The following is a 23343-nucleotide window of genomic DNA, read 5'->3' as shown; positions in this document are numbered from 1 at the left end:
ACTGATCAATCCAAAGCAGATATTTGGATTTGTATATCGCCATAATGCTCGATTTCCAAAGAGTTCTGACTTAAATTGTCGTCTGTTCTTCCCTTTTTCCACAATTACTTCTTGCAAACTTCTAATTCCGCTGCTTGTTCTTGCCTCCAGGGAAACCCTGGGGAGAAAGGAGAGAAGGGGGATCAAGGAAACCTGGAGAGATGGTGGGTTTTTGGTCTTCATTTGCAAGAAAATTAAATCTGGCAATATGTGCAGTAATCCACTAGATGTCAGTAGAGATTAGAAATGGCAAGAGTGAAGCAGTAGTACACTGGCCTCTGGTTTAGAGATGTACAGTATGTTAGATCAAACAGAACATATTGGTATAATTAGGATGAAATAGGCAGTTTGACTTATGTACACACTTAAATTTATACACTTAAAAATGCATTATGTTTGAGTTTCTCAAGGCAGACTGTGAAGATTCATTAATAATTCTGACACAGAGTATTGTCGTTATTCCTCTTCTTTCTTTCTTTCTTTCTTTCTTTCAAGTTTATTTGTAAAAGGACAGCGTGCAGTTACATTAAAAAGATGGCTGCACCAGATTTAGCTTCAAGCTAATTTCCATCTGTAGTCCTTGGTCTGTGGATGTTTTATTCTATGTCTTTGTTCTATGGAATAATAGCAATCTTTACATTTCGAGAATTCCTTAGAAATTCTAGTCTTTTAATTTGTGTGTGTTCTCTAAAGGGTCCAAGAGGGTTACCTGGTGAACAAGGTTTTAAAGGACAGCCTGGACTACCGGTAAGAAGCCTTTGATGCCTTCATTCTTTGACTGTACGGCCATTTTAAGTCCAAAACTGATTAGCTGTTTTGTTCCAGGGTCCTAAGGGGGACACCGGTCCTACAGGAGAGACAGGACGTGTTGGAGACCCTGTGAGTTGTTTGATTTAATAGGATTCACCTTTAAACACCAAGAGGGACGGTGTTCTCCATTGTACTGACTTTAATGTTTCTCCCAGGGTCCACCTGGCATAGCTGGCCCTCAGGGTCCCCGTGGACTACCAGGAAATGTGGTAGGTCTTTTAAAAAATCTTTTGTAATTAATTTAAGTTCAATGATGCCCGTTGCATTTTCTACAACTGTGAATGTTTGATGGCTTCAGAATTAAACTACCAGTCGTCTGTTTTCTAGGGCATACCTGGGATCATCGGGCCTCCTGGTCCAGCTGGACAGAGAGGAGACAAGGTCAGCCACCTGTTCTTAAAAGCCATGTGTACACTGGTGTGGATGTGTTTTCAGATGATGTTGGGAGTGGTTTTGGCAGCGCAGAGAGAAAATAAGACTGCAGAGAAGCGTGAGCGACCTTGTATGTCCTCCGTTATTGTTTCAGCCTTTGATTTTGTTTCAGTCCTGCAGCAGCAGCTACATGTAGGAGTTTCTCACTAGCAAGTCATAACACTTTCCACTATCTCTCAGGGCTTTTTCATCTTCTTTGTTTTCCGTTTTTTTCCCCCACAACATACTACAGTGGCAATTTTTAATCATATCATTACTGGTCATTTAGGACAACTAGAGGCTAATAATTTACCAAAACACATGGCATGATACATATCAGTTTCAACGGCGACGATGACTGTGGTATTGCTGTACACTTTATCACAGTCAGTTGCTAATTTAATTACCTTAAATGTTGCTATGGAAAGTAGAATCCTCACTGTTCTTGAATTCAGAGCCAGAAAGATCGCTAAGACAACTGCTCATTTGCCTGTTGTAGCCTTGAGAGACAATAATGTCGTCTTTTTCTACCCCCATTTATTTCAGGGTGAAACGGGCAAACCAGGACAAGCAGGTCCCCAAGGCCCACCTGGAGAGCCCGGTGTGATTGGACCACCTGGACCAACAGGGAAAGGCAAAGATGGGCAAAATGTAAGGCACATATTTTACCTGTCACCCTACATACAAAGTGGAATATCAGATTACCATTTGTTTGAGACAGAGTTGTGTGACAATCAATGGATGTTTGTCTGTTTGTCGTTCACAACATTACTCAAAATGGTCTATGGATTTGGAAGAAATTTCCAGGGAAGGTCAGAAATGACACAAGGACCGACTTATTAGATGTTAGCAGTGATGTGACTTATAGTCTGGATCTATGGATTTGGTATAGATTTCTATATCATTGTGAGACAGCGGCACAGCGTCACTGTAACTATGACAACAAGTGAACACTACGTCAGCTGTCTGCTGATGATCACATGATTGAGATCCGACTACATATCGACCCCTGCAGGCTTATCAGGACTTCACTGGAAATGATACAGCGACTGAGCTGCCTTAGAGGACTGCTTTTCTTATTATTCCTTACTATCGTTAGGAGTGAACCGTTTATTTGACTGTAATTATTAATAATCATGTTTTCAAAAGCTAGAATTTTTGCCTGTGCTTCAGCTTATCATTAATTACAGTCATGTCTGAACATATTTTAGTCCATAATAATTTTATTAAATTTTTTTCCCCTCCTTAAATAGGTTTAAAGTAGAGAAATTATCTTATTCCACAATGTCATTTACTTACTCAGTTTGGACCCACCTTCTCATTTATTTATTTTTATTTAATTATTATTGTAGATTAATACTGAAGACATCAAAACTATAAAATAATACAAATGGAATTATGTTTTATGGAAAAAAGTGTTAATCTTCAGTAGAAAATAATACAAATAAAAAGCATTGAATGAGAAGGTGTGTCCAGACTTTTGACTGGTGGTGTGTATCGTGTATTGCTTTTCTGCGGCTATTCATTGAAGTTATACGTCTTTACACTTACTAGATTATTCAGTAGTCTCAAACTGAATACTCTTGATGTTTAAATGATGGAACTGATTCTAGTTTTATACACATTTTGCCACACATTTAGTCTTGCATGGTTGGAAACTCAACTAGCATTTATGATGGACTTCTGTGGATCTGAGTAATGCTTAGCTGCACAGCACATAGTTTGTATTTACAGATACCAAAAACCTGAGTGAGGAAACCTGACTTGTCACTTAAAGACTTAATTACAAGTTGGCTGTGCGTGAAAATAGATGATGGCAAGCAGGATTTTAACGACAGACATGTGTGTGTATCATAATTTGGATGATTAGGATCTCATCTGTAATTGTGCCTCTGAACAGTCTGTTGTATTCCACATGTGTTCTGCTTGTAAACACATCCCGGCCTGTTGAACCGCAGCGTAATATGAGCAGCTGTATGGGGAGAAAACGAGCCTGAGTAGGCACATTTTGCGCTGCTGCTCAACATGTTTCTTCATCATTTTTCCTCAACACCAGACATGTGGCCGTCCTGCTGACGAAGCAGGAGCAAACAGGAAAGACATTGTTAAGACATATCACATTAAAGCTGCACAGGGGCACAACAGATTTGGCTCACAGCGGTTCTGTTTTTTTTACAGCTGCCAGGTGCGGCCCTGAGGCCTCGCTGCAGCTACAAACACGAAGAACAGCAGTTCAAGCTCACTGTCAGACTTAAATGATTTATTCGAACAAGGTTTCATCCCTGTGTTTAAGGTGCCAGCAATTTGATTCATGTCATTTGTGATATTACAGGGAGAACAAGGACCACAGGGAATTCAAGGACCCCCAGGACCAAAGGTAATGTCGCTTTAGAAGTTTGCAAGAGCTTTATAGGTTGTCTGAGTTTTTTTTTTTTTTTTTTTTTTTTAAATCATGCACAGGTGCTCTTTTGTTGATGTGAAAACTTTTTCATTTTTTTGTCCTGGTACGGATGAGAAAAACAATTCATTTTTGTTGAAAGCAGCAAAAGCAATTTCTGTGTCCACTGCTCTGTGACCGTTACTCTGATTATGACTGCCTCTTCGCTGTGAAGAGCTTGATGTCACGGGCACCGAGTGGGTGAGGCTGGACAGGGGCATTTTCTGGATTTATGGTGTCAAATCGCTCACCCCCATCACCAATACATTTTCTCTTCTGAGTGCCAAAATGTCAAGTCTAGATTGTATTTTTTTTTCATCGCAGATTAAAAACTGAGTGGTATTTCTGGGATCAGCAGTCATCAATGAACGCCAGACTCTTAGCCAAACATTACAGCTGAACTGGCATTATTTAAGGAGTCCTGTGGTAGAAGTAAACTTTGCTTTTCCCCCTCCTCCAAGGGCCAACCGGGGTCACGTGGAGAACCAGGGTTACCAGGGGACAGGGGTTCTGCAGGAGAGGGCAAAGTGGGACCACCGGTATGAACGTCACTGTTAGCCAGTGTTCCATGTATCTGTTCCTGTTTTATTTGCACATATCTAAAGTGTACAATGTTGCTGTTTGCAGGGCCCCCCAGGAAAGAATGGGGAACCTGGATCAGCGGTAAATGTTTGCATAAATAATATTATTGAACATGTTCATAATTAACCTGTCCAGGGTGTCCCCTGCCTTCACCCGAGTCAGCTGGGATAGGCTCCAGCACCCCCCGCGACCCTAGTGAGGATAAAGCGGTGTATAGAGGATGGATGGATGGATGGATGTTCATAATTATCAGCTGTGTTTCTTGAATGTGTGTATTTGGCTTTCAGGGTATGAGGGGTCCCCCAGGTGTTGCAGGTCCTCAAGGCCCAGCAGGACATAATGTAAGCCTCAATAATTAAAAAGAAATGAATTATTCATTAAATAGAGGAGACTGAAAGACCTTAGTCACTCTCTTTGGATCGTTCGTCTCGTATTTACAATTTGATTGTTTTCACTTCCTGTGATAAATCATAGTTTGGCGGATGTGTGTGATAAAGAATTTGTCTTCAGCTGGTAGAGAGGTTAATTCATTGCTTTTTCTCCAAATGTAGGGTCTACCAGGAAGGCCAGGAGAGAAGGGATCACCCGGAGAGCCTGTAAGTACTGACATAACCAGAGAGCGACCAATACTATGGTAGTACTGGTTTCTTTCTGGCTATTTCTCAGTGACAGATACGTTCAAATATGAATCATTCAATCGTAAATTATCATTTTGTGCCTTAAATCTACCAACCACTTCATGCTAAACCAGTATCTGGATGGTGCTAAAGTCCCACTGTGGTGTGTGAGCTTGTGTAAATGGGTTGGAGCATGTTATAGAATTACTTTAGGAATAAATATTGTCAAATAGAATGTTGAAACATGTCCTAAAAGCTGAAAAAAATGCAACTTTTTAGCAATTGTCACTGTCTCCTGCAATTTCATTGCAACAAATATACTCAAAACATCGCAATTTGCATCGCAGTTTTCTAAAAAAGCTGCTGCGAATTCAGATATTTTAGGCCACAATAATCTCGAATAATATTTCTTATGTCTTTTTCTCTTAAGATGTTTGCTCAGCTGTGGTATGTCCACTGTAAAATAATGGGAATACAGAGAGACTTTCACCATCTAAAAGACTCACCTTATCACGACTGAAATGGCTGTGGAAGAGTAGCTTGTCAGAGCTAAGTTAATAAAGCATTTGTCACCAAACTGTTTTGGATTTCTAACCCGCAGCTTTACCGTCTTGATTCATGTTGTTTTCTACCACAGCAGACAGCTCTTTTTTGTGAAAAAGCTCCAAATAACTGAACAGAGTGGTGCATTTAGAGGCTAAATATGTTTCCCAAGAATTGGCAAAGACCTAAATAGAGGTTAAAGGAGAATGAACATTGGACAGAAACCTAAAGGAACATTAATAGGCCGTTTCCACAGCAGGAACTTGTGGGCTGTTTCAGGGCAGCACGAGCATTTGTACATGTTCTAAATACAGGAACTGCCCTTGTAGAACCTCTTCCAGGGCCAAACTAACCTACAGTGTGGTATATACTTCTGACAAGTTCTGAAATGCTGCTGTGTGGTTCTTGATGCTGATTGGTTAAACTTGGAGAGGACAAGATAAGTACCATTTTTCTGCTCTCATAGAGTAGCAGTCGTCTCTCAAACATCTCTATAATGTGAAGCTGACCCTACAGGCTGACATAACAAACTTTCTTTGTGCATATAGAACATAACAGTTACATCCAGGAAGTACTATTTGTTGTTGTTTTGACATGTTTGGAATTTAAGGTCGAGGCTGTTGAAATCTACCCGACAGTGGAAACAGAAAGACTGAAACGTTCCATGATGGGGTTCGCACCACTTTGTAACTGCTTTGAGTTCATGTGATGCAAAGTCGCTGTTTGCTAAAGCATCTCTAAAAGGCTTTAGCATGTCAAAGACAATTTTAACATTTAGCTTGTCATGCAGCTTTGGCCAACAAACCCATATCAGTGCTGCTCTAAGTTTAGATCTGAGTAACCTAATGGCTTGGTGGACATTTTAAATCAAAGGAACCTGTTTGAGTTAAAGAGTAACTGCACTCAGTTTAATTACCGTGCTTATTCTGTCAAACTAGTGGTGACAACATGCTTTTTCCTCACTCTGTGATGTATCCTGGCACCATAGCAACACAGCTGGGTATGGTCACAACAACAACAAACCGCAGTCATTTGTAATTTAAGGTCCACAACTGCATGTGGAGTTGCTCTCTTGTGGAACTGTTCAAACTCATACGATATTTTATATGTCCAGGTTCTGATGTGTGTGCTCCAGTTTTTATGACTGTGCTGCTACTGACTGCTTAAACGTTTCTATTTTTTTAAAAACTTCTGTTCGTATATTATTTTTCCAAATAGACAATCAAAGGAGTCTCTTTGATTTAATACAAGAATAGTTCCAATTTACCTTTACCAGTTGAATACATGTACTGTTTAGCTATTGATCTAAGGTTATTCTTCACTTGGGTTAGATCCCTTGGGTCCAATTATGAGAAACCTTAATGCAATGATATGCTACACAATTATGTAACAGATGTGGTAACAGAGAAGGCCCTTTCTGTTTCAGTACGCCCATGTACATAAGTCCATGCAGAGATGGTTTGTCTTGTCTGGTGTAGAAGAACACGGAGCCCCGACCAACTATCCAACACCTTCATTGTGAACTGTAATACTGACTGTGATCAAGACTGAACCCAACATCAGAGCTGGACCTCACTAACACAGTTGGGACTGAATGGGAGCAAATCCCTTCGGCCAAGTTTAAGATTGGAGGGAGATGTTCTGCAGACACAGTCATATGGTTGTAATGTTCAGACACTGACACATTTAGGCCATATACTAAAGACACTATTGGACAGAACTCCACCAAACAGAACCCTCTTCTCTTAATGATGAACTTGTTCTTTTGTCTCTCAGGGAAAGGCAGCTGACCTTTCTGACCTAAACCTAAAGGTAAGCAGCATCTACACTCCTCTTCAATGAGAAAACACTTCAGGTTTGCATCCTTGGACTCTTTAACACAAACATGTCTGTACCACCTTTAGGATGTTTGCTCAGACTGCCCTGCAGGTCCACCTGGACCTCCCGGACTCCCAGGACTCCCAGGAGATAAAGGACAACAGGGACCCCCTGGGAAAAGTGGCCAAGATGGATACCAAGTAGGACAAAGCCATTAACATCTCATCATTATTGTTAATAACCTCACATCTCCTGTAATGTGAAGTCTATTATATTACCGCGGCTCATCTTAAAGGGGTAATATAAAATGTGTGTCAGCAGTGCATTAGCGCTGTGTGAGGCATGAGGTCCGAGTTTTGTCATCATCAGTCACTGTGCTGTGACGGATGGGGAGGCTCTGTCTGCATCATTAGCTCAGCCTCCTCTGGGGGCAGCAGTGAACGATTAGGACCCGGTGACAGCACTCGCCACTGTCTCCCTGGACAGAGACTGATGGTCTGCTGTGTCATTACAGGGCCCAGCGGGACCAGCAGGACCTCAAGGGCCCCCTGGAGCTGACGGCGGAAAGGCATGTTTGCACAATAACTGCACTTACATTGGTCCCATGGCCAAAAACTAATTAGTTGCCTCAGTCAACACTTTTTTTGTTTTATTTCACAAGGTTCTGGTAGCAGGCTGAATAAGTGTTGAATCATATTTCAAAAGGAATATATACTCTTCTACACCTGTTTCCTTGGTGATATGTTGAACTTTTGAGATTTTATTTTCCACTGACAAAAGTTTGTCAGCTGGATACTTTCCCCCTGAAATATGACATTTCATATAATCCTTTTTCCTTTTCTCCACAGGGTATAAAAGGTGATCGAGGACCTCCTGGAGGCCCAGGAGACAAAGGAGACAAGGTAGATTTGTCATCTGCTTTCTCTGTCTGTGCTTAAAGGAACAGTCTTTATACTATCTATGCCATGCTATGAATTCATTATATTTTGTTTTTAATCACTATTATCTGTATTAACAGGGTCACCCAGGTCCCCCAGGCCATCCAGGTCCTGCTGGATTAATGGGTACACCTGTAAGTCTCTATTTTGGGTTGGTTTGCGTTTGTACAAGCTCCTCAGATGATCCAAACACTTAACCTTTTGTTAATGGGGCTCATTTGTTTGGATATGGTCTTTCTATTTCTGTTGACCCTCACTGATACTATCTTTTTCCTCTTCAGGGTACCGATGGACAGCCTGGACCTGTGGGTCCCCCGGGGCCCCCTGGAGAAAAGGTCAGGCTGCACTCTGTGTACTTTCCCCTCACAAAACGTATTACCCATGTGTCTTTATTGTACAAACCTCTCTCCTCTAGCATGTAGGTCAGTCAGCCTCTGTGGTAATAGTGGCTATTAATCATTTCTTTTTCTGTGGTGATGGTGACCTGCTTGTGTTTGTTTGTTTTTGTTAGGGCAAAGAAGGTCTCAAAGGAATCCAGGGACCACCAGGTCTCCCTGGCTTGATAGTAAGAAAAATAATTTGATCTAAAGGATCATGAATATTCGTATAGTTCATGCAATCTTAAAATAAGATTGCTGGTGTTCACAACTGAAGATGGTAAATGATCATTTCTTTTGCAGGGTCAGCCTGGAAAAATGGGAAAAGATGGCAGACCAGGTGAAACAGGAGAACCTGTAAGTAGACATTCACTGTGTTTAGCTACATCTGATTGGTTAATGTGCTCAGACATTTTATTATGGCTATTTCTGTTTTATGTCCAGGGCAAGCAAGGTGAGCCCGGACCTCCAGGAAACCCAGGACTAAGGGGCCTCCCTGTAAGTGACAACCAACAGTAAACAGATCTGATAGAATGAAGTTGCACAGTGCAAATTGCTGTGACTGACTGACTCCTTCTCCTCTTCCTCCAGGGCTTTAAAGGCCACAGAGGAGAACCAGGAGCTCAAGGACCTAAGGTCAGCTTCATTTTGTGTATACGAGCTGTTTACATTTAAGATAGCAATGCAAGTATTTCCATTTTTCATTCTTTGGCACTACTTACCTGCCTAATGAACTCCAGCATCATCAGGGAGCCACACTGACTTAATATCTGGAAAACTGTTCACCTTTTGCTGTAATGAAAAGTAGAAAAAATGAGCATCCAGTGTGTTTCACTGGAGCTACATGTAGTATGATTATTCCTTTTTCATGTGGTGTTACTTCATTTTACTCTTTCAAAATAAGTTATGAGGACATAATAGTACAATGCAATTGTAATAGACTTTAACAAGCAAAAATAAAAGAACAAGCAGCGGTAGATTTTTCACCCCTAGAAGCTACAGTTTTTCACTTTTTGGTCCTGCTTTGACAAGACTGTGCAGAGAAAGCTTCCACAATTTGAAAAAAAGTAGTGTACAATTTAAATATTCACCTTTAAAATGTCTTAAAAAGGTTTGGAGAATTCAACACTAATAAAAAACATCTCGGGCTGCAAAAATGACAAATTCGGCTGTAAGTGCAATCATTGCTGGTTCTGAAAAGTTCGGCACCATCACTTTTATAATTGCACAGAAAAGAATATGGTGTAAAGGAGGGTTTTTTGCAAAGATAACACCCTCTGTTCAGCAGCTATTCCTGACACTACTCACTGCAGGAGAGCCGGGACGAGCACACGGCCACATTCATGCCGCACTGCGATGTCAAGATATGCCTGACACTGGCACTTTTTCACACACCTTCTCCCAGAGAATCACTGCACCTGCTGCTTTGCCTCTCACACAGCACACACCTGCAGGAAAAGGTTTCTGCCACAGCCCCGTGACCAATGGCACGGCTCATTACAGAAGCTCTGAATGAGCCACAGCGAGCCAGGCAGCCTCTCAGCCCCGCGGCCCGCGCTGCCACACTGCAGACAACTTATTAGAGGAACTGTGAAGTGTTGCCATAGACACTGAGCTCTACCCTGCACTGCTTATAATTACTGTCGCTAAATGTCAGTCATATGGACATTATATGCACTGTTATTCAGGAAATTAAAAGGAATGCAGATTTAGCACAGGGCCTTGACACAATGTTGAAATGTCATTTAGATTCGTATGATTAACTCTGCGGACCTCTAGCCTGCAGAGCCACAGTATGTTATGCGGCAGCAAAGCTGACAAAGGCACTTAAAGGTTGTGCTATGAATCATCCCTCTGCTGCCAAAGTGACTCTCTGGTCCTTCTATCATATATTAAACCTATAAAAACTGTTGATATGTTTTCCAGCATACCATGAAATGGACATGATAGCAAGGTAAAAAGCATGATTTTTACCAGACAGGGCCTTTAGGGTGACAAGCTGATGGTAAAAATGTTGCATTGCTAATACCAGTTTCCTGCTGGGCTACGGAGTCAACCCTAACTCAAAACTTGAATTTTCTCTTTTTATTCATCCTATATATTTCCTCATGGGGCACATAGGGAGAAGATGGAAAGCCTGGACCTTCTGGACGTGACGGCAAGCCTGGGAAGGAGGTATGTTCAGCCTTATACATAACACATTACAGATTGTTCTGCTGGTTATTATTTTTAGACTCCTTCTTAGACATCTGATACTTTTAGAGAGATCAATACTTATCCATTTGTATATTTACTATTAAGAGTTGTATACTTTACAACCTTAAGTCTGACTAATGTTGACTGTTAAATGTTTAGAATAATATTGATATAATTAGTGTTAATTATATTCTTTATTAAGATGTAATTAAAATTATATGTTAAATTATTTTTAACCTGCTGAACATATTGAGGAGAACTTCTTTTGTCACTTTGTAGTGTCTACAGGTTTACCTTTCAGGCTGCATAGATGCTCTGTATATAAAAGATGGATGAAACTTCCGGGTCTGAAAATGCAGAATTGCCTTAAATCTGCATTCTTTCTAATCGCCAGCAGGGAGCGACTCCTCTGGTTGGAAAAAAAAACAAGCTTAATTATATAAAAGTCTATGAGAAAATGATTCCACTTCTCTCTTGATTTTTTTTCTCCTCAGCAAATATTTTCCTGAGGAGTTTGTGTTCTCAATCCCTAGTTTTAAGACTGTATGAATACATCATGGTGTTCATTTAGGTCAATAAGCCTTATGCGAACAACTTGGTGCTTCCTGTTAAGCTCATTGCTGTGAGCACATAATATGAAAACAGCTTTCCTCTGGATGATGGTGGGGTAACAAAAGTAGAACAGTGTCCAGTGAGATTTCAGCAAGAAAATCAACCCAAAAGGGAAAAATACGCCCTTGTTCTTTTCATGTACATAATTTGTATTTTTGACACGTATATAAATTGTAACCACCACAATGAAACATGCTATTTAGTATTTACCCTATATCACCCTATAAAATGCTGCATTAGGATTCTTTATTCATATTAATAATGCATACAATGCACAGAAGACACCTTTAAAAGCATGAATTGCACATGACAAAAAATGAATCAGTCTGCCTTTTCTTTAGCTTTCCCTGATGTCTTTTCTGTATAAAACTCATATGCATGCCACCCTGCAGCAGTATTTGTCATCCCTATCCTCTATGATTTTCTGCCCTGTGCATTCTTTGCTGGCTTCTTTGCTCGCCTAGTTCTTGAGAATAATCATTACTGTTGTCTGGAGCCAGTCGCACATTGACTGAGAGAATGCAGATAATTCTCTCTCAGTCTAAAAAAAAAGTTTTGGACGGAATGCAAAATTTCCCAGCACACCACCACCAGAATCCTTAATCATGTCTATGCAACACCAGCGGTCTAGTCATTGCTGTGCAGCGTTGTGTCCTTTGACTCAGTATAAGAGGTTTTGTCCCATTGATCAAATGACAGACTGAAACTCTCTCACATACACGTTTAAAGACTGCAGCTCTTATATCCCACCATTTGTCAAGTGGCAGAATATGCAGCAACACTTCACAGAAACTCTTTCACCAAACTCATCTTGTGGCTGTGAGGCGTGGAAACAGAATGTTCTCACAGCACAAGTCTCCTAAAGTAAGAATATATTTTCCACCTACTCCTTTGACAAAAACAGGAGTTCAGATTTAACTGTACTGCGGTAGAGGCTGTATTCCAATAAAGATCGAAATGATCACAACTGCCGTTTCTCTCTGTATGCCCTGAAGATGAAATATGATGAAGTTACTGTGATTTCAACGTGCAGGAGACGTGATAAAAGTGCCAGTTGTTTTGTTTTTACAGGGCTCTAAGGGACCTCCAGGCCCAGAAGGACTTATTGGTCCAAGAGGAGAGTCGGTGAGTCATTTTCAATCACTGGTAGGACAGTCTGATGCAGGCAGAGGACAGAGGCAGCACAATGTCAATCAGACAAAGTGGCACTCCACTCATTTCTCTCCCTGTTCTTACCCATCAATTTCCTCATTCTTTCTTTTCTTTTTTGCATCGCAGGGCAAGCCAGGTGAACCAGGACCATCGGGAAAACCAGGTCTTCCTGGAACACCAGTGAGTTTATCTGTTGCTAATGTACATAATGAAACTCTGCTTTTTTTCTCTCTCTCTGCGGCCTTGTTTTCACATCAGTATAACAAACCTCCTACCTTGAAGGAAAGTCATGAAAAGAGCCGTGAAACTTTGATCAGACACAGCGACAAATGCTTTTTACAGAAAGATTTGCATTAAGTGGAGAAACAGTGAGAAGAGTAGGAGCAAGTTGCATTTTTAGTAATAATAGGGTGCCTGTACGTGGGATGCAACTGAAGGCAGGAGGAGGCTGTAAAGGATTTCTTGAAGAAATAAGCTGTCAGATTGTGATGGAGGATTGGAGGAAATGTTTGCATGGCCGGGGAGGGAACATCGCATCTCCTGGGTGAACTACAATAGAAAGGAATTGACCAGGTTGCTGCTGGTAGGAGAACACTCATGGCAGAGGGAATAGGTTGATGTAGATCATCTTCTGGAAGCTCAGGGCTTGTGATCAGGTCATGACTTTCATGAGTGCATCCACAGAGAAATCTACACAGAGTCCCTGGTGAGAAAGAGTCTGAATCATCCGGTGATGCAGGTGGCAAACAAGATCACATGAGGATTGGGAGGTTTTGCACAGAGAAGCGTGTCTAGTCAAGGTGGCCATATTGGTTGATTCTGAGACAGCAGGCCAAGATGAGCAGCTGAGAGGATTGGTAGAAAAGTTACAGAATCTCCTTTAATGGATAGGTTCACGTTTATTATCACTCCCCCAAGGAGCGCAGCGGAGTTATGTGATGATTCGTGTACGTTTGTCTGTTTATCTGTCTGTTAGCAACATTACTCAACGGATTTGGATGAAATTTTATATAGTATGATGAAATTAAATGATGGATACAATGACGATACAATACATTAATGAGATCAGAACTTAAAATTAAAAGTAGTTAAATTATGATAAAAATAACCAGATCTTAGGGTTTAACAGTAAAGTCCAGTCCTAATTTATAATTATATTTTTATAAATAACCTTTCATTTGCTATGCTGCCAATAGGCTTTTGCATTGAGAGTAATTTGAAGGACTAGATTGTCACTGCTCCCTAAAAGAAATAGGACAACTTACCCTGCACGGCAGGACAAAAACAGAAGGGTAAAGTGAAGTGAGGGGAATGGAATTGGTCCTCAGTCTTTACGATTACTCAATCTGCATATGTTAACACCTAGGGATGTCAGTGAGGGAGATAATGGTAGGTATAAATAAATAAATAAAATTGGGATACTTCAAGGGAAATTTGAGGCAAATGTGTCATTTTTAAAAATGCAATATGAAACTACAAGAACTTGAAACTATCATATGGAAGACAGCCACTGGCAGTATAATTCTAATAAGTCAAAATAACTAAAATATATATACAAATTATTCTATAAATTTGAAGAAAGTTACTATATAATTAATGACTGCAATAATATGAGGAAAAATCGCTTGGAAGACAAATTAATTGTGGACATTATTTACAGTTTTAACCTGTTTTTTAAATGTTTGACTTGTAAAATTATACACTCAACAAAAATATAAATACAACACTTTTGCTTTTGCTCCCATTTTTTATGAGATGAACTCAAAGATCTAAAACTTTTTCCACATACACAATATCACCATTTCTCTGAAATATTGTTCACAAATCTGTCTAAATCTGTGATAGTGAGATAATCCATCCCACCTCACAGGTGTGCCATATCAACATACTGATTAGACACCATGATTAGTGCACAGGTGTGCCTCAGACTGCCCACAATAAAAGTAAAATTCTTGAAGCAGTTTTACATATTATCATCTGTACTGCAACAAAATGGGGAAAATGCATAGAATAGCATTAAACTGTTCATATAATTTCAGTTAAAATGTTTTTAAATGTATTTTTTACAGTGTATGCTGAGGTCATACTTGTTTATTTAACTATACATGCAGGCAGTGTGTTAAAAGGTCACCCAGTTATGATGAATATGTGGGATTTTCATGGGAACCTGTGTGCACAGAGGTTGCCACGAACAATTACAACAGTAATGAAATGCTGCATGAACACAGTGAGATTTTGTGTTGGTGCATCAGAACGTTAATGTGTTGTGGAAATAAAGAGAAGTAGCTGTGCACTGGTCTGTGGGCTGAAGACTGGTTTTCTTGGGAGGAGGAGTAACTGTTGCTAACTGGAGGGCAGACGATATGCAGCCAGCTATCAGAGAGCAGTCGATGGTATCAGTCAGCAGAGGGAGCAGATCGTCAGGAACAGCCTTGAGGGGACGAGGCCACAAATCACAATGCACAAAGGTTAGAAGAGGACACAGTGATTTCAGTGGACGTTGAAGGTATTTAGACGTAGGATTAGACACTAACCAAAACTGTTCTTAGATGTTCAAATTCGCCACACAAAGCAACGATTGTGTAGCGCAGGCAGACAAGCAGAGGGGATGGAGAAGAAAATCAGGATATTTCTTTAGCAGCATATAAAGAGAAGAGAACTTTTTGAATAGTGCAGACGAACAAAAGAAGATGAACGTAATCCGGCTTCTGTATGCATGAGTCTGTGGTTGCTGCAGCCAGCTCGTCTTCAGGCCCACATGTCTCTTGTAAATATGATTTTTAATCTTTTCAAGCTGCCATGTCCTGCCACAAGATTGGTTTATGAGATTTTTGCAGCTACACATTAATCTTGCTGAATCCTCAGTAATGAGTGAAGCTTTCAGAATACATGTACAGTATGCCACGTGCATGCGTGTGATGGATGGTCATGTTGCTGCTGTCGTACAGGGTCTTAGAGGAGACAAGGGAGAAGCTGGCAACCCAGGATTACCGGGCTTTAGTGGGCCTAAAGGCCCGGCGGTGAGTGCTCCACTTATTCTTTTTGGTTTAAAGATTAATCGCAGCTCACAAACATATGCAGCCAACACTAATGTTGACTTTTGCTTTTGTTTCCAGGGTCCACCTGGTCCGATTGGCCCAGAAGGGAAACAGGTAGGAACCTCCAGAAATCACCAATGACTGCTGTTCTAATTATATAACATCCATACTGTATGCTGTAAGATTATTTCTTACTCACAGCTGCTTGTCTGTGGTGTTTTGTAGGGAATGCCAGGCAGATTTGGTGATCGTGGAACCAAAGGCGATAAGGTGAGAACTTTGAATGTAAACAAATATATCATCAGCATCAGAATCAGATTTATTGCTTCAGTCTTACAAGAAATTCACCTCCTCCTTTATAGTGGCCCTTGATGTTTGACATATAGTTTAGATCAATGTTCAACAAAGCTGAGAAAAGATCAGCGTAATCTGCATGTAGTTAAAGTAGTACACAAAGAACAAATATTATTTTTGTAAAAGCAAGTAGATGAACTCAATGAGAAAATTCCCATAAATTGGGCTACACTGTGCAGGAATTACCAACATATGAAAGTGTATTGTCTACACAATGGATTACAAAATACCCAACCCATCCAAGGAGTCGGTGCACCAGTCTGATGTACTCTGAGCAACTTTGTAAATCCCGAATCAGACAGAGTCTAAGTAAAGAGGAATACAACCCATATTAATAGAAAAATAATGTAGTTTAAGGATGAATAAACTGAGGGAGCAAATTACAAAGCAAGAGAACAGAATGGTAATAAGTGCACACAGTTTGGTAATGTTGGGTTTTTTATTAAAAAGAAAAATCATAATAGGGAGTTTGATGGTCTAAATTATTCTGACTTGCACTTCCCAATTAGTAAAACTCCATTTCCACTGTTCACTCACTCGTTTCTGTCTATAAATCTGGACTACTTCAAATATCTGAAGCTGAAGCATTCACAAAGATGTTGTCGTCTAATTTAGGGAGACCCGGGTACAAAGGGAGACAAAGGACATTCAGGAGATCCAGGTATGCCCGGAAACCCCGGCCCCCCAGGTAGAAAAGGCCACACGGGGATGATGGGCATGTCGGGACCGCCAGGAGAAATAGGAGCCCCAGGGCCACAAGGACCTTCAGGAAACCCCGGTCTCCCAGGCCCCAGGGTGAGTCATATCAGTGAAACAGTTAAAGAGAATTTAGAAACAGTGTTGGTACCACAGCAACAAGCACCGCACCAGCAAATGATTTAGATGGAGGTATTAATAATTGAGTTGTTCATTAACATCTCTGCCACTTCAGGGAGAGTCAGTGTCACTGGAGCAGATGAGACGGCTCATCCAGGAGGAGCTGGCAAAACAATTAGATGGTGAGGACACCATTTTTCCTCTGGAGCCCATTAGGATGTTTGAGCTAATTTATAATAACCTCAGCAGAGTTACATGCAGCTTCACTAACTTTTCTTTTGTGTCCAGCAAAACTAGCTTACCTCATGGCTCAGATCCAGCCAGCCCACGTGAAGAGTACAGCGGGCCGCCCAGGACCCCCAGGCCCGCCTGGTAAGGATGGCAGCACTGGACGTCCTGGCCCCCCGGAGAACCTGGTATGCCTGGACAGAACGGAGGAGAAGGACCCAGGGGACCCATGGGCCCGAAGGGTAGGACAAAGACTCAGAGCAGTGTTGTTGTGTGTGTCCTTTCTAAGGTTGTTGTGCACTGTTTACTGTACTAGTATTACAAGATAACCCCTCTCGAATGAGATGACTGATAGTTATGAACCTTCAGGAGAATTTTTCATTTGATGTCTTTGTGTATGTTCACTAGCATTTAATGGATCTTTTACATCAGAGAGGAGGGGCATCTGATGCAAATAATGACATTAATTTGCTGTATTTAGAAGAAATGGATGAAAATAATGATGCTACTCTCATAATGGTAAGATAAAAAAGGAGCTACTGTGCTCTCAGTCAGCTTACCTTAGCTTAGAGAATTTAAACATTAGTGAACAGCCTGGCTTTGTTTAAAGGACAGAAAATCCAGATACTTTTAAAGCAAGAATTATCATTTAGTTTAAATTAAAAAAAGAACAGTAGGATTACTTCATGGATAATTGGAAAGTTAAAAATTAGACTATTTTTTCTGTTTTTAAAGTTTGTGGCCCTGATAGTGTAATTATAGTACTTTTTTGAAAAAGAGCATGGTTTTGGGGTGCAAAGGGTTAATGTAGTTATCATTTTAAGGGCTGTAATCGTATTTTCCACTTGTTGAGACATCTTACAAAAGAAATTGAAAATGTATCTTTTAGACTGTGTCTGTGGTGAATTTAGCTGCACCGTATAGGTGATCATAAGCTTGAAGCATATCATCTTCTTCCTTCTCTTGTTGTTCTCTCCCTCTACACTGTCTACTCACAGCTGTTCAGAATGATTCATTAAGACACCATGTACAGAAATCCTGTTGATTGTTCCCCTTTTCTTCCAGGTGAGAAAGGATCAAAAGGAGAAAAAGGAGACACAGGTGTTGGTGACAGAGGAGAGCAAGGCCCGCCTGGCCCCATGGGTAACACTTAGACTCTGATTTACTGCTCTAATTCTTAATAATGATCAAGTTTAGACTCCATAATTGCTCCTCTGTCCGCTCTAGGTCCAGCAGGTATGCCTGGTTACGGCAAAGACGGAAGTCCAGGAGCAGCGGGAGCCCAGGGAGAGGCAGGAAACCCCGGCCCCCACGGTCAGCCTGGACCTCCAGGTCCTCCCGGCCAGTGCGACCCCTCCCAGTGTGCCTACTACGCCAGCCTGGCACAAAGACCCCACACCAAAAATGTGAAGGGGACTTAAAGAAGAAAAGACACACAGAGCCGGTAGTCTGGCTGTATTTATGAACTTGGTCGTGTCAGTCTGAATCAAGAACTTTTCTTTTTCAAGCTAACCTCAGTGCGGAGGGCTGAAGCAACAGGCGCTGCCGGTCAGATTCTTTGTTTTGTTTTTGGTACGAAGCTTGGGATGGATGGGGATTGAGCAACGCAGGACTTTTTTCGGATCTGTTATGGGCTACAGAGGGCAGCTAAACAGTTTTTTTCCCTCTCACTTGCATGCTCCCTGTAACATAAAGATAACAAGGATGGTGCAACACCCAGTCTCCAACAGGAGTGAAGATTTGGCGGTCTGATATCATATCATTTCATTGTCTCAACACTTGAACCAGGCGTTTTCCTGCCTGCCTCATGCTGTTTTACACCAGTTACCCTTCACAGCTGCACTATGTCGGCTACTGATCACTAAATCAAACTCTTGCTTGGGATCTTCTACCAATGAGGTGGTGATTACTCAGTCATGGGAATAATCTGTTATACTGTCATTGATGAGAAAAGGGAGGCAGAGGTTTAGTGTGGGAGGACAATTAATGAGTTTGTGTGCAGAATGATGAATGTCCACATTTGTACACTTTTTGCCTCCAAGCCGGTTGCAGTGTTATTATATCACCTCATTTTGGGCAGTATTGGCATCCTAAAACAGGCAGAAAAATGAAATAAGTTTTAGAGAAATCTACCCCTCAACACATTGAAATTGTGCTTGATTTATTGAAATGAACAAGTCTGGTTTGTTTAGACGGGTAGGAAACCAGATCTTATTTTCCCGGGAATAAATTGGAGGCGGCAGAAATGTCGTCTCTGTCACAACTCATGAATTAGCGCCTCAGCAATACAGTTTAAAACTTTGGGAGAAATTTGAAGGATTCCATTCCAAAATCCATGCTTATTTGTGTAAAATAATAGATATGTCAATAAAATAAAATCTTATGAATTTGTTTGCAAATCTGCCCAAAATACTGTACGCTCCATGTAATGATTTGCTCCAGACTCACCCATACAACTCTTCCCAAACCAAAGTTTAAAAGGGAGAAGTCAAGACAGGAGGAAATGTCATTGTTAGATTTGTACTTTCATGTTTAATGAAGTGGCTCTCGTCATTCTCTCTCGGAGCTATGCATAGACCCAAGCAGCAAACAGCTTTGAGGAGGTGGTATAATTGCAGCCTTTGTTCACCTTTCTTGAAAAGCTGCCTGTTTCACACTGCTTTCTCTAAATGTGTCACTTCCTCGGTGTTCGCTGAGGCTTATTAAGTGCCTGCGCTGTGGCAGCGACCAGGCAGCTCAGCCCTGCTCCGAAAACACATTGCTTCTCTTATTTGTCCCCTGGAAGCTAAAACTGGAAGACTTGCTTTCCTGCATCTTGATGACCGGACCATTGTGGTAACCATTTGAGAGATGCTTTGCCTTATGTCCCTCACGGACCAATTATACTTTATTATACTCCCCAACCTCAGACTTCCTGGTCATCTAGAACCTTTTTAATAGCCTCCACTAAAGGTATCACATCTGTCTTCCTTTAAAAAAGAAGAAGAAACACATCAATGCCCACCGCAAGAAGTGAAAGTGCAAATTTGTAGAGAAGAAGAACTGCCAAACTGTACAATATGACTTACTATAATGGCCAGTCATTCTTTTCACCCCTTGCTCAGGTTATCTAATGGAAGGTCATTCATGAAGAATGTGAAGGTGCGACTCTGACACCATTCGGTTTTTAAGGTGTTGGTAAAGCAGACTGGTTTTCTGGTTGACCAATATTTCTGTAGCTGTTCTGGAGGCATAAATGATTAAACATGCTGAGTTAAAGCAACAGCGTGTCATTTTCGAATGAAGAAAAATCTCATTTTCTAAAATTTGTAAACAACAAAACCCTCTCTTGCTAAATTTGACACACTCAAAACGCATTTCCACTAATGTAGACTGAATTGGTATTGTTCTAAATTGCTAATCCAAGTTTGACAGGTTCCACATGTTTTAGACAAAATAAGAGGTTTTATATCCTGAAAAGCTGTTTCATGTTGAACATGGAAACACAATGAATAATTGGATAAAAACACTTTCTGTACCACTTATTTTGCACATAGCATCTTTAACCATAATGTATATGGCCATTCATATTAACATTGAATAGCTAGACTGGATATGATTTGCAAATATCCATAATTCAGTTTTACCGGTCAAAAAGAACATTTCAGATATCCACTTTCAGGACAAATAATTTTATCTTTACCATTCATGTGCGTACTGTTTCTCATCGCAAATTCCCATTACATTTCAGCTGAATTATAACCAGTATTAATCCCAGCTTCAGATATCTACAGTTTAATTCAACTAGTGGAGATATCTTAAATTAAGTCTGAGCTAGCAGGATTAATGTAATAGATATCTGAAACTGGAGTTCTGCTTAGTCAAAATGTCATTACAGATATGTTTAATTAGAGTTTTGACTGTGTGAAATGTTGTTGCAAATATCTTTAGTTAGATCAGACTGCTGCAAGTGGAGAAACAGCTTACTGTTCAAACCAATTATGGTCCTGCAACTGTAACTGCATATGAAACACAGTTTTACCACCATGCAGAAGCAGCCTGAGGTTAAAGATCACAAGTCTAGAAAAAAAAGACCTCCTCGTTCATGAGTTCTTTCTAGTTCAGTATGTTTTTTAAATGAAAATTTACTCCTGCTTTCATATACAGTATCCAATGGGAAGCCTTACATGAGCAGCATCAGGCACAACAATTCGGACTTGTCATTATGGAATTCAAGATATTCGCAACTAAACCAAACTCAATGACAGACATCTCTATCAATTTGACTGGTCAGTTTGTTGTTGATGTTATCTGTAGTGCTATAGTAACTTAGATATTAAACATTGAAACACCTTCCTGTTCATCATGTACAATTTAGCAGGACTGATGTAAATGTTTCCAAAAGGATGCTTCTATCTTGCAGGGTCGGCCATCTTGCTTTGTTTTTCCTGACCAACATTCGCTGTAAAAATGGGAAGAAATATAATTGTCATGGTGACACAGCAGTTCTGCAACAAGCTGGTGGACATGCACGCCCACTCTGTTACTGTTTCTAGAACCAGAACTTTTCTGGTCGACAAGGTGAATCCGTGGTTGCCTTTCTTGGTGTCCTATGACCAGTAGATTTTAGTGGCTAATTCTAATATTAAATTTAAAGCAAAACTTCCCTTGTTGCAGCACTGCAGTAACTGAGTGGTTTCAAATAAAGAGGTCTCATTGGAACTTAAATACAAATTCAACTGACCTAATCATTAATTCTTGGTCATTTTAAGGTTAAACATTCATCTAGCTAGCTAGCTGGTGTTAACACCCCCAACTGCATGTTTACAACTTGACAAGGCTGTAGCTAACTTGTAAAACACAGTGTGATCAATTTTTATATTTGCTTTTACATTTTTGACGTTTTGTGATGTTGCATCAAAGTCGTTGTTACCTCTGCCATCAATGAGATATATGTTGCCTTCAGAGCAGCTCTTAGCAAATGTTAGTTAGCTGCAGTACATATTAGCGCCTTTCTCCAAACCGTACAGAGCAGCTTTAAATGCAGTCAAATGTAAATGTACAGTATTTTCACAAGTTTATTCCTAAATGACCTTTCTACTCTTTAATACATCTGTTAGCTGCTTCTCTATTAGCGGTTTACTATTGAACAGTATTGTTGTTGTGTAGTTTTGTAAATGCTTGTTACAGTTACCTATCAGGCTTTGTGTTACAGGGTAGGATGGTGAGTTGCTGCAAATAGCTTAAAATTTGTAATGCATAAAGGCCATACTTTTAAGTTATACTTCTAAATTATTCACAATTTGAACAAATACAAATGCGTTTGAAAGCATTAAGTAAAAATTATTAACCCTTTTCCCATTTTTTTTCCTGATAAATTGGTGCTAAGATATTTTAAAATAGTAGCATATTGTAAGTATTGGAAAGACACCTGTACTGTACTGTATAATAAAGACTGGAACAGATTCATTTTATAATACAGGCTTTGGCTTTGTTTTGAATTATTGTTGTATTGAAAACTTTCCTAGTCCTTTTTCATAAATTACATCTCTGATGATATTTATTTCAAGTGTCTAAGAGCCCCAGGTTAGTTCTGTCACTTACACATTTACGAGATAATACATTACAGGTATTCTTTGCTCTTCTGACATCCATCATGTTTAATATCTGAAAGCTGAATATGGAAATCAAGCATCAGTCTCTTGCTGAATCAGATTTCATGAACCAGGAGCACGCTTTCGCTACATAACAGCACACAACTTAAAACCTATTGTCTCTGAGGCGTGATAAGATCTGTCAGATCAGAGGCATGTCCTTGGGTTGGGGGCTTTGCTAACTCCTTTCCAGCAGCTTGCTTAAAGGTCATATTTGATCTGTGAATGTATTTGTGCTGTGCAGACAGAGGTGGGGATGATGTTGACTCTGCTTTGTAACCAGGCAACTGTGAAATGCCCTCCTGAATCAACATTATATCCATAACAACCAAAGGACCTTGTTTTCAACACAAAAGCATTTTACTGTAGAGACGCGGTGGAATATCAGTGATCATTTGTAAAAAAAAAAGAAAAAAAAAAAAGGTTTGCTTAATTTTCAGCTTACTTGGCTGCAGCAGCTCTAAGACAGACAGCGTTGTGTTTTCATACGGTACTGTACAACACTTCCAAAACATATCACTTTATTACAATGTAATAAGAGAAAGAACACTAATGTGAAAAAAACAGGAAAACAAAAGTGTGGTCTTAAATTTAAGAGCACATTGTTGGAGATGTCAGTTCAGGTCTTATGTTCATTATCAGCATGTTTCGTCAGCCACAGTTCCACGTCATCCGATTCAACTCCTAACATTACTGCAGTGAAGATGGGTCAGTGGCACCTGGTTTGAAGTTCTCTTCAACA

General features: G+C 40.3%; 2 protein-coding genes across 2 annotated transcripts in view; one reads left to right on the top strand and one right to left on the bottom strand.

Annotated features, from left to right (window-relative positions):
• The window catches only part of LOC110951139 (collagen, type XXII, alpha 1), a 62918-nt gene extending 40490 nt beyond the window's left edge, over nucleotides 1–22428 (top strand). The window contains 34 exon segments of the mRNA XM_051955231.1: nucleotides 151–187; nucleotides 190–203; nucleotides 733–786; nucleotides 865–918; nucleotides 1005–1058; nucleotides 1177–1230; nucleotides 1807–1911; nucleotides 3593–3637; nucleotides 4159–4236; nucleotides 4325–4360; nucleotides 4567–4620; nucleotides 4831–4875; nucleotides 7216–7251; nucleotides 7344–7457; nucleotides 7772–7825; nucleotides 8106–8159; nucleotides 8276–8329; nucleotides 8477–8530; nucleotides 8707–8760; nucleotides 8876–8929; nucleotides 9017–9070; nucleotides 9164–9208; nucleotides 10694–10747; nucleotides 12452–12505; nucleotides 12659–12712; nucleotides 15481–15552; nucleotides 15649–15684; nucleotides 15796–15840; nucleotides 16540–16719; nucleotides 16856–16922; nucleotides 17029–17136; nucleotides 17139–17210; nucleotides 18034–18111; nucleotides 18196–22428. Coding sequence (XP_051811191.1) covers nucleotides 151–187; nucleotides 190–203; nucleotides 733–786; nucleotides 865–918; nucleotides 1005–1058; nucleotides 1177–1230; nucleotides 1807–1911; nucleotides 3593–3637; nucleotides 4159–4236; nucleotides 4325–4360; nucleotides 4567–4620; nucleotides 4831–4875; nucleotides 7216–7251; nucleotides 7344–7457; nucleotides 7772–7825; nucleotides 8106–8159; nucleotides 8276–8329; nucleotides 8477–8530; nucleotides 8707–8760; nucleotides 8876–8929; nucleotides 9017–9070; nucleotides 9164–9208; nucleotides 10694–10747; nucleotides 12452–12505; nucleotides 12659–12712; nucleotides 15481–15552; nucleotides 15649–15684; nucleotides 15796–15840; nucleotides 16540–16719; nucleotides 16856–16922; nucleotides 17029–17136; nucleotides 17139–17210; nucleotides 18034–18111; nucleotides 18196–18389 — 2217 coding nt within the window. The 3' untranslated portion in view covers nucleotides 18390–22428.
• Nucleotides 22429–22939: 511 nt separating this feature from the next.
• The window catches only part of LOC110951148 (collagen alpha-1(IX) chain-like), a 45929-nt gene continuing 45525 nt past the window's right edge, over nucleotides 22940–23343 (bottom strand). The window contains exon 38 of the mRNA XM_051955216.1: nucleotides 22940–23343. This exon is cut by the window's right edge and continues 656 nt beyond it. The gene's annotated coding sequence lies outside the window, so the exon portion shown is untranslated.

This window comes from Acanthochromis polyacanthus, chromosome 11 (genome assembly GCF_021347895.1).
Source record: "Acanthochromis polyacanthus isolate Apoly-LR-REF ecotype Palm Island chromosome 11, KAUST_Apoly_ChrSc, whole genome shotgun sequence".
Taxonomy (NCBI): Eukaryota; Metazoa; Chordata; class Actinopteri; family Pomacentridae; genus Acanthochromis; species Acanthochromis polyacanthus.
Note: the sequence above shows the minus strand (reverse complement) of the source record. Positions and strands in the feature narration are given on the sequence as shown.